The sequence below is a fragment of the Aulonocara sp. 'chitande type north' Nkhata Bay genome, linkage group LG16 (assembly GCF_057382095.1).
Source record: "Aulonocara sp. 'chitande type north' Nkhata Bay isolate Kocher_YH1m ecotype deep benthic linkage group LG16, A_spYH_male_GT1.1, whole genome shotgun sequence".
In the NCBI taxonomy this organism is placed as follows: Eukaryota; Metazoa; Chordata; class Actinopteri; order Cichliformes; family Cichlidae; genus Aulonocara; species Aulonocara sp. 'chitande type north' Nkhata Bay.
Genome location: NC_141359.1, coordinates 8,972,257 through 8,983,473, shown reverse-complemented (window position 1 = coordinate 8,983,473; position 11,217 = coordinate 8,972,257). Strand labels below are relative to the sequence as shown.

The following is an 11,217-nucleotide window of genomic DNA, read 5'->3' as shown; positions in this document are numbered from 1 at the left end:
CAAAGATTTAAGATTGGGGAAGAATTTTATATTTAAGTAAAATCAGTGTAGCAGAAATGTGAAGTAAATTGACAAAAAAAAACACGCTATAATACTAGACCCAGTGTCTTTGTGGTGTATGTTTCTTGAGGAGGAATGGAAAAGAGTAAAAACTGAAAATAATCTTTTTATTTGCAAAATAGTCACATTTTAAAACAAAATTCAAATAGAAAACAGAGTATTTACAATTTCCCAGAATCATAAGTAAAAAAAAAATCATTGATTAAAAATGTTAGCGCATACATTTTAACCTAGATTTTTATGCAGCCTCATTTCATGATGTTGTTTTTACAAATAATATACATAAATTTAAAAAATCATCATGAATGTATACTTTTCTGGTTGTTCCTCTTTACAGTTTTTACATGTTAATTTATATATTTTTTCTACATATTTACAAGTTTAATCATACATATGTACATTTCCTGATATGCCTATCGCCCAGTGTCAGCTGGGATGTTGAGGATTGTGGTAATAAAATAACTGTACGACCATTCAAGCTATTTTCATCTGCATTATTTTTCAGGCCCCTTCTGTTACTGATTGTCAGAAGTTCACATACAAACTGTGGACAATTCAGACACTGCACTGATCTGTCCATGACCAGCTGTCATCTTTAGCCAATACTTTCCACATTTCTTACACTTTTTTTATACTCATTGCAATGTGTTACTTGAAAAGTTCCACAGAAGGTAAAGGTGACATCTCTGCTGAGAGAACATTTGGAGTTGCCTGTGCTGTAAACTTGACTCAGGGTCTTGGTGTCACTGCTTCTGATAACAGTGCCCACGATCTACCTGTGAGTGAGTAAATGCAACTGCCACATTTACATTAGAAACCAGGTACTCTCTGGTTCAATATCTGACAAACACAGATCGCCATCAGAATTACAGAAAGGCGATTGTTTCAGGATACACTACCCTCTTGCCCCGGACAGGCATGTGATACCTCAGTTCCTTCCAAAACCTAGAGGAAGGGGAGAGGGATGTTGACAGCTGTGAGTCTGTTCCAGTTTTTTCTGCATCAGCTCCACTCATGCACGTCTTCCACCTTTCCCTCGTCCTCTGGTTCTTCCACCAACACACGGCACCCTGCTTCTTCCTCAGATGACGCACTGACTCTGGAAATAGAGCCAGTTGAGCAGGCGTGATCTCCTCCAGCTCAACCAGAACCACCTGCAAAGCAGAGCTTAGATTAGACTCGGTGGAATGATTTAATACACATTAGGCAAAAGGGTATCTTTCTGTTTAAAGTTGTAGTTAGAATCAGATACAGGAAATAAACTCTGGGCTCTGAACTTCACATTAATCAGTAATTCTGCATTCACTTCTTACATTTATCATTATTATTTAATATTTTTTGATTTTGGGATAGAAGTACAGTCAGTACTTATGAAATGCCCATCAGTCCTCCTGTTACACTCATGTTTGACATCACAAAATTTAGCACAGAAATAAATTTCTCAGCTGCCTCTTTAGCTGATCAGTTAGCTTGATATAGGTGAGAATGGAAATCCATACTAAAAAAATCTGATCAAGATCGGAGCCATATGAATTTGATTTGGGCATCTGCATCTAGCTCACACATCACAAAATATTATGATGTTGTAATATTTTTCCCTTATACTTATCTATCTATCTGTATGAAATACAGACTTATACAAAATTCATGTTTTTACATGAATAATTATGTGTTGTTGTCATTTTAGCCCATTCCTTGTGGTTTTAGGGAACACAAAGACCTCATAATGTCTGTCATACACTACGGGTCAAAAGTTTTAGAACACCCCAGTTTTTCCAAGTATTTATTGCAATTCATTACATTGAGGTCCAATGAATAGCTTGAACTGGTGCAAGGGAAGGGCTGAACTGTCAGAGGCTTAAAAAAAAGGTAAGGTTAACCAAAACTGAAATATAATGTGCATATCAGAATTATACAAAAATCGTGTCGCCTTTTTCAGAGGACATAATATATTTTAACAATTTAAAGCTGTTTTGCAGCAATTGAGATTAATCAAGCTTGATCAAGCTGAAGCTAGTGCAACTAATTCCTACAGGTGTTCCAGTTTTTCTGGATTACTTACAACCCCCTCTGTCTGCATAAAAGCAATGTTGGAACACACTGTGGTACCAAACCCTCGTGAGCATCTGTGAACAGTATTGTACTGCAGATAGTGGTGTGTTGCTACAAAAATGGCGAGAAAAAAAGGCAATTAACAATGGAAGAGAGACAGACCAGCATAACACTTAAAAATGTAGGTCTTTCCTACTGAGAAATTACAAAGAAAGGTTTCAGTGAATAAAGTTTCCTTCACCATCAAAACGCACTCAGAAACTGGGGCAAATGCTGACAGGAAGAGGTCTGGCAGATGAAACGCCACAAATGAATCAGAGGACAAGTTTCTGAGAGCTAACATCTTGTGTGATAGGTGGCTCACAGGACAACAGCTTCAAGCACAGCTCAATAGTGGCCATAGTAAGTAATTTCAATTGAAGAGTTTGAGCTTCAGGGTTGACTGGATGAGTTGCAGCAAGAAAGCCTTTGCTATGACGTCAGAATAAGACAAAGAGGCTTGCCTGGGCCATGAAACACCACCATTGGACTACTGAAGACTGGAAGAAGGCATTATGGACTGGTGAATCAAAATTTGAAATCTTCACGAACATCGAATTGGCGAAAGGATGATTCCAAAGTGTGTGGTATCAACTGTGAAACATGGAGGGGCAAGTGTGAAGGTCTGGGGCTGTTTTGCCCTCTTAACCAAAATGATTACCACACCATTGTGGAGTGCTATGCAATACCCTCTGGTATGCACGTAGTAGGGCAGGGGTTTATCCTACAGGAAGATAATGACCCAAAACACAAGTCCAAGCTATGCCAGAACTGCCTTGGGGAAAAAGAACGAAATGATAAGTTTGAAAACATGGAGCAGACAGCACAGTCTCCAGACTTAAACCCCATTGAGCTGGTTTGGGATGAACTGGACACAAGAGTGAAAGCAAAGCAACCTACAAGTGAACTGAACTGCAACAGATATGGGAAGAACTTTGTGAAGAATATTTGATTTTTATTGTAGAAAGAACGCCACGGGTGTGTTCAGCTATCATCTACCAAAGGTGGCAACTTTGATGAGTCAAAAGTTTTGGTCTATAAATTGATTCCATGCTTTTTTTTTTTTATTGCTTATTTTTTACTATGCTTTTATTTCAGAGTGCATGAAACATTAAACAGCATCATTTTCAATAAAAAACTGGAAAAGTTGGTGTGTTCAAAAACTTTTTACCGGTAGTGTACATAAGAATGGACCTAATATGTACCTGTGTGCCAATTTTTGCTCAGCTCCTGATCGTGTAGGAGTTCATGTTTAATAGCGAGATATGCAATTGCCTCTGTTTGACATTAGTCTGATGTCTGGCAGTTTTTTCAGAGACGTGCCTCTGAAGAGTGTCTATTTCCTCACCTTGAGGGAGCCCTCGATCAGCACTCGGTGCATTGCTGCCACACACTCCAGCTGCTGCCTTGTGTCTTTACAGACTTTATCACCAACATCAGAGCTTGTAATGCTAAAGCTGTCACTGGCATTTCTTTGACTTTCATCATCGCATTCACCGCTCTTAGAAATGTTGTTATTATTACTGCTGGTGCTGCTTGTATGTCTTTTGGTGGTAAAAGAGGAAGCAGTGTAGAGAAGGAGGACACGGCGGCTGGCTTGTATGTTTTCTTCAACAGAGTCCACCATAGCTGCAGGAGGGAACAAATAATGAAAACACACGGTTAGAAAATAGGAGCTAAATAAGGGAACTTAAACTTAGCTATATGCAGCTCTAACAGTTATATTTAGAAGTTTATTCCTTTTTAAACTGAAAAGAAGTAAATGCAACCATCACAGCAGACAGCCAAATTGCCTTTCTTCACAAGCTAATGCAATGCTACTTTTTAACTGCATGAACAAAAAATAAATAATTTGGCTTTGCCACATATTTTCTACTTAGGAAGTCACAGCAACAGGCAAAATATTTGAAAATGAAACAAGCTGATGTGTACAACACTGGGGAATTCATCTGTGTTTGTGCATTTCTAGCTAGCAGTTATTGTTGACCGCCCTGAAAAGGCAAGACAAGATCACCACAAAACAACTTATATAAATCCTTTCTCATATATACTCTATCTCATGCAGTTTCGTAAAGGAAGAAAGTGAAGACAAAAAGAGGCTAGCTTTTACCACCTACAGCCCATGGTATTTACTTAAAAATACACCATGACCAGCTAAACGAAATGCAAACAGAAGCTTTTTGGATAGTCTTTCAAGATTTTAAGCTTGCTACGTGTAAAACAGCCTAATAATATTTAAGATCTTGAAGTGATCTGCCAATAATGGGTGGGATAAAAAAAATCACAAATTAATTTAAAGAAAAGCATGAAATTGTTGTTATTATTATTTTTTATAATACTAAATGCCAGTCCTTCTTCAAACAGTGCAAGTTAGGCTCTGTGGTTTAAAAAATGGCTCTGGGCCACATGTCTCCGTACTGTTTGCTGTGGGTAAATTACCTTGCCCAGGCAGGCAGTCACGGCCTGCTATGAAGAGTTTGTAGTCACAGGCCCTTTCCAACACATGAGGCAGTGTTTGAAGGGCAAATGTTTCCACATCCTTGCTGAATCCGAGGTCACAGGGCTGTGGGTATGCCACATAGGCATCGTAAAGCTTCCCATCCAAGTCTAACACAAGAAAAGGAAAAGTTTATGACATGCATAGTTTCGACTAAAACCCTCAAAATTTGATCTTTCAATTAAATATTTAGAGCTGTCATCTATAAACTCAGTTATTCTAATTATTGCTGTGTTCATGCTTTGCAACAAGAAGTTAGATTTATATTGTCAGACAGTGTGCTACCAAGCAGGCAGGGACAGGTACATTGCATGTAATTTATTGCAAAATGACCCCAAGACACCAAGCCATCGGGAAACCGGCAGATATGCCTGGAGTTCACCGAGCATGTGCAGCTATCCTGCATTGTTTCTTAGACTGGAAGCAAATTGGAGACATTATGTCAAACATGTGTAAAAACATTTAAATTCACTGAATAAATTCAGCATGAAACAATTTGTTCAAGCAACAGTGTAACAAATAAATAAATAAAGTTACCAATATGCTAATTGATGATGACAGCAAACAGTAGCTACGTTAAAGCTAATGTTCAACGTAGCTACTGCAATTGCACTTTCTTTTTGAGGTGTTACCACATCAAACTACGTGCTACTTCTGTGTTTCGCTATCTGCATATACGATTTCACATATGTCAAACTGTGTGGGTAACGCTGTTTTCCTTCTTGTTCGGGTTTTCAAACAGTACTTTTCTTACTGATTCAGCCGTGGATGCTTTCTGAAGTCTTAAGAATCATCGACTTTTAGCAAAAGCAGTCCAGTGTTTGCTATCCCTTTCTTTCATAATCAGCAAATGACATTTGATGAGAAGCAGAGTAAGCTGTCCTGTGGTTAGCTTGTTTCCTTTGTTTGTTCTCGCTGCTGACACATGCAGAGTTTATGACTCTGTAGGTTGTCGTGAATATGTGGGTACTGTGTGTGAAGTAAAGGTGCAAGCTGAAAACATTGCTTGGGGTATTTCCATTGTTAAGTACTGTACTGTTAGATGACATTATTGTTGCTATTGTTTTCTGTTTATAATACGTAAATCAATTGCACATTAATAACTACAAAGCTGCTGAGAACTTACCTTTATTTTTGTAAAAGACTGGAAATGCTCTCCTGAACCACAGCACTATTTCAATCTTAAAAAGGTAGTATAGGGTGACGGTGATGATAAACAGAACCATCATACCACCAAGCACAGATCCGATAGCTATGCCACTTGGATCTGTGGAGATGAACAGCAAACATACCAGACATAAAATTTTAGATTATATATTTGCTGCTGATGCACTGGCTCCAAATTCATTATGGCTTCAAATGTCTAAAAAATTACTTTTCAGTCAAATTAACATTTATATGAGATTTAACTGGTATAAAAACAGCATAACATAGCAGTGTAAAAATGTAACTGTTTTTCAGCTACTTCCTCTTGTAATGTTCATATTTTCACCAGCATCTTTGAAAGCATGAAATTTTGCCTCTGGTTTAATTATGTATATTGAGTAGATTGAGCAGGCTGAACAGCTCCCTCTGCTGGTCATAGTTCTAATAATGCCTCCGAGAACTACAATTCATGCATGTTTGTAACAATTTCTAATCTTCTAGAAATAATACTTTAGATATAGACTCCTTTGTTATTTTGTTTGTTTGTCTGAATATTTGATGCTATGCTAAATGCCATAGCATTTAGCATAGCTAAAGAAGACAACAGAGTGTAAATAAAGTCATAGTAAGACTTTATTTACCTTGAACATGGCTCTGTTATCATGATACTAAATGTTTCTTACATGAGCCTCGTTTGCTCTTTGAGGCCTCGCCAAATCCTGGGTTTTTACTGTTATACAGGTGATTTCTTAGTGAGGTACATTACCATGATGACTTATTAAAATATGTAAAATTGTGAAAATACTTATCAAAGCTTGTTATTTGATTGACCTCAAAAGATTTTCAGATTTTCATTTTGCTGTGCGTTTGACTAAAGCGGTGCAGGTTTCATACTAAGTTATTAACAGGTCCAAGTCATAACAATTACTGTATATGAACAGTTCATTCAGCTATTTATTCAGCTGTGGGACCCTAACAGCAATTTGACTGCATTGCTATTATGAACTGTGTTCATTAAGTAGAAAGTTTGCTAATGTGTTTGGTTTAGCTGGTGGTTTAACACCTATCAAGAGGCAAAACATTTACATTGAAGGCAACATTTTCTGTATTGTAATTAACTAATTCTTATTCATGTATAAGATAATCACTTAAATGAAAAGATTACTTGATTAAGTAATTGTGAGTGGTATTCTCAAATGTAAAGCTTTGATTGCTCAAGGTTAGAGACAAACTAAAATATCATGTTTAGGGGAGACTCTGTTTTTACCTTCTGGTTGCAGACTGAAATATCTTTCAGGAAAGCCCCTGTCACTGTACGCACGGCAGGTGTAGTTGACGTAGAAGTCCTCCTCCCTTAGCTCAGAAAATATCAGCCAGGTCTCTAACCACGCACCTTTACTGGAGCCATTTTGGGGCAGCAAACTGTCGAGGACAATCAGATGAAACAGTTAAAAGGTGATGTGACAAAATGCCTGTTAAGGCAGGAGTCTCAAAAGACATCAACTCTGAACATTGGTTCACTGATAAAGCAGATCAATTAAATAGATTTAGAGTAAAAAAGGTACTGACCGCTGTTCTAACATGTGTACACGGTGAGAGGTGTTAGTCTCAAAGAATCCATCTTTGTCCAACCAATAAATATCAACGATAGGCTTCCCAACACCCGGCACAAACACCAGGCACCTTTTACTGAAGTTGTACCCTGAAAACATGCGCAAAACAGTGACTCAGTATAAACATGAAACTGTATATTTAGCATTTACTCTCCCTGCAGAAGTCTGTGACTTTCAACCCAATATGTTGGCCTAAATGAAGCCTGAGATACATAAATATGAAATCAACAGAACACCACATTTCTCAGAAGATCTTAGAGGACTTACCGCTCTGTGCTTTGATTACATCATTGGAGGGTTCATGCACTTGTGGAACCAAAGAGTAATCCCCTGAAACAGAGAACATCAAATACTGTGTAGCTTACAGTAGAGGTTGAATAATCACAAAGATATAATGGAAATTGAATCATATTTCTCTTTCACAGTTTTACAGTAAGCAAACCTAAGAAACCATTATTACTAACACAACTGATGTTTCTTTTTCTGTTATTATTTTTATTGTTAAAATGAAGCGATTATGCTTTTTTCACCGGATTTTTGTCAACGTACAGTAGTGTCAAGATAGTCTTTGAGGCCTTTGGGCTGGGATGTGTTGGGCAACCGTGATTCTGTCCTTTCAACTGCGCTCAGTATAGAAGTCACGATACCTCAGCTCGCTTGCAAGTGTTTGGGAGCTGTTCTGTTCTGTTTTGTTTGTGTTTGAGGGCGTTACTGTATATGCCTGACTAACTGAAGTGGATATCACGGTCAGTTAGCAGTCAAACATAAACCTTGCTTGAATAACAGAACAAAGACACAGCTGCCCTTCTCAGCTGTGTGGGGGCTCCTGACGAGGTCTTTATCTTGTGTAGCCCAAGGCAAACACAGTTTTTGTTTTGTATTTCCCCGTCTTGTGCCACATGCTTGTTCAAGATATAACATAACAATTTTCACTAAGTGAATCTGTGAATCATAATTTGAGGTATCTAGGTGCTAACCTATAAGCTACATGAGGCTTAGCGGGGGATAATTATGACACAGTCAAACCCAAGTAAATGAAAACCAAGTTGAGTGCTCGGAAATACCAGCTTTATGACTGAAGAGCATTGTGCACATCTATACAGTTACTTATTGTATCATCACTGTTATTTTATAATTCATCTTTACATATGGACAAAAAAAATCACTCTGTTGTCTTCTTCCTCTTTTTTCAGCTGCTCCATTCATGGGGCGCCACAGCAGATCATCTGCCTCTATCTCGCCCTATCCCTATTGCCCCTTTCTGTCACACCCACCCTCCACATGCCCTCCTTCACTACATCCATGAATCTTCTCTGTGTTCTACCTCTTTTCCTCCTGCCTGGATGCTCATCCTCAGCATTATATGTCTAACATAGCCCCTTTCCCTCCTCTGCATGCGTCCAAACCATCCCAGCCTTTCCTCTTTACATTTATCTCCAAACTGTTAACATTAGCAGCCTCTCTGATATGTTCAATGCTAATCTTAATCATTTTTGTCACACCCAGTATAAACCTATATAGATCTTCAAATCCCCCAGCTCGGCCTCCTGTCTCTTTATCATTGCCACCATCTCCAAACCGCCATTATCATTATCTTCCCTCCAGTCAATACTTCCATTGCTCTAGGTTGTCTTCCACCTGCTCCCTGCTCTCACTACAGGTCTGCAAACATCATAATTCACATCATCATAATCCTGTCTGACCTCATCTTCAGCCTGTCCATCACTATCGCAAACAGCATGGTCAATCCCTGGTCCCACCCCCACCTTAAACACCTTCTATCACTTCGAATGCGCCCCGCACCACTGTCTCGTTGTCCTCATACATGGCCTCCCTCACATACTTCTTCACCATTCCTGACTACGTCATTCAGAGCCAAAGTTCCTCTCCTAGCATACAAAAGTATGTCATCTGGACCAACTGCCCTTCCACACTTCATCCACTTCATAGCCCCCTCACTTCATTTCAGTGTTTCTCTTAATCTACAATCTCACCTTTGACCTCTGCGCTAATAGTCTCTGACACAGATCCTTTGATGCCACCCAGGGTGAATGTCAGAGTACAGGTATAAGTGCCTTTGTGTTGAAGGTCCACACTGGTAATTTTCAGTCTGGTACCCCAGTACTCATAGCTGCCTGTTCCGTCCTCTATGGGGTCACAACCCTAGAGGGAGAAACGCATAAGTCTTTTTTCAAATTAACAATGCATGAAGAAAAATGTTAACTATTTAAATTGGAGAACAGTTTACAGCCACTGGGATAGTTTTGATGCTCCTAATCTGTTCAGATAGACATTTAAAGAGTTCCATGATTTTTAATATTATTAAACTGTTTGTTTCCCTTCCACAAAATTAAAGGGCACGCACACAAACACACCGAGACTGGGATCTGCTGTCAGTCAAATTGCAATTTTTAAACACTCGTATCTCCCCAGAGTTTCAATACATTCCTGGTATTGATAGAAGTTGGAATAGTGGTAGTAAATAGTTGAGGCTGCAGCTACTGTGCAGTCTCTCCATTAAAACCATTAGGTTTCATGCAGCACTCAACAACAATTCTGGAGAACTCACTCTGTACCACTTGATGGAGGAAGAGATGTTGTAGCTGTTCAGCTTATTCATTTCGTTCTTCAGAGGGCAGCTCAGATTGTCAGTGACTCCTTTTGTAAGTTGCTGATAAGCTTTCCTCGGCCTTCCACATTCTCCTGTAGGTCTTTCATCCACCACCAGTCGGCTGGCCTGCCTGTAGCAGTGGGAAGGAGTCCTGTTGGGAAATTAAGCAGAAATATTATAAATGAATAGATAATTGGGCACACTCGCCCTGGCAGTGACGGTCATTGTTTGACCTTCTTCACAGTCAAAAATCAAACAATATTAATATTAAATTTGTTGGAATTGTAAGGGATCTTGATCTTAGATTTTGAAAATCTAAATCAAATTCTGTGTTGGGGATAGATAATATTGCAGCAGTGCCGCTGCACGGGAGGCGGACGCACCTGAGCGGAATCCGGTTGTTGTTGTTGGAGTGTGTGGCTGCAAGCTGCAAAGCTGCAGCCCGTGTGTGAACGGCAATCGGAATAAAAGTGTTTGAAAGTACTGAGATGTGGGCGGTTTCGTCATTCTCCTATTATAATTTCCAATACAGTAAAAGCCATAAACCACTCTGTGTTCACTGTGATTACTGATAGATCATGGAGGCAGTTCGATGAGTTGTGTAAGGTGTAAATTAATACTGTGTTCTACTCATTTCTAATATTTCTACTTCTACTAGTGCTTCCTACCTCAGTATGGTCACATAATCCCCACTGTCATTCATGGTTACATTGAGAATCCACAGAGTCTCCTCGTGCACCAGGATGTGACCAGTCTGACTGCTGATTTCTTGGCCTGACACCGAGTTGTACCACGTGATGTTGTACGGGACAGTTTTGAAATCAAAGACGTCTGAGGACACCAGTGTGCTTCTCAGCATAGCCACATCTCCAGGAACAGAGAAAACCCTCTCAAACTGGAGTTTGTAGTCAGTACAGTTCTCTGCAACATACATGTAAGTGTGGAATAGAGAAAATAGTTATTTAACCTTTTATTGCTGAGAAATCAAACATTTCAAAGTCAAATATAATGTTGTTATTTGTTTGAAATTAATTGAATTGAACTGAACTGAACTGAGATGTGACATATTTCCTGCTCCATGTGTTTTTACTTGAACTTTCCCAAGCAGAGTTAAAAATCAGTGTTGTTGTAATTCTATCCCTGGCCACAAGAGGGCAATAAAATACTTCAGATCATGCTAGTGGCTCAAACTGCAGCTT

General features: G+C 39.0%; 1 protein-coding gene across 4 annotated transcripts in view; it reads right to left on the bottom strand.

The window, feature by feature from the left end:
• Positions 1–125: 125 nt before the first annotated feature.
• LOC147310950 (interleukin-1 receptor-like 2) overlaps positions 126–11,217 on the bottom strand; it is a 32,034-nt gene continuing 20,942 nt past the window's right edge. For all 4 annotated transcript variants that reach the window (XM_086265473.1, XM_086265474.1, XM_086265472.1 and 1 more), the window contains exons 3-12: positions 10,687–10,939; positions 9,977–10,169; positions 9,402–9,570; positions 7,675–7,737; positions 7,364–7,496; positions 7,062–7,216; positions 5,775–5,915; positions 4,591–4,758; positions 3,500–3,780; positions 126–1,214 (exon numbers count right to left, since the gene is read on the bottom strand). In XM_086265473.1, coding sequence (XP_086121599.1) covers positions 927–1,214; positions 3,500–3,780; positions 4,591–4,758; positions 5,775–5,915; positions 7,062–7,216; positions 7,364–7,496; positions 7,675–7,737; positions 9,402–9,570; positions 9,977–10,169; positions 10,687–10,939 — 1,844 coding nt within the window. In that variant the 3' untranslated portion in view covers positions 126–926. The remainder of the gene's footprint in view (positions 1,215–3,499; positions 3,781–4,590; positions 4,759–5,774; positions 5,916–7,061; positions 7,217–7,363; positions 7,497–7,674; positions 7,738–9,401; positions 9,571–9,976; positions 10,170–10,686; positions 10,940–11,217) is intronic.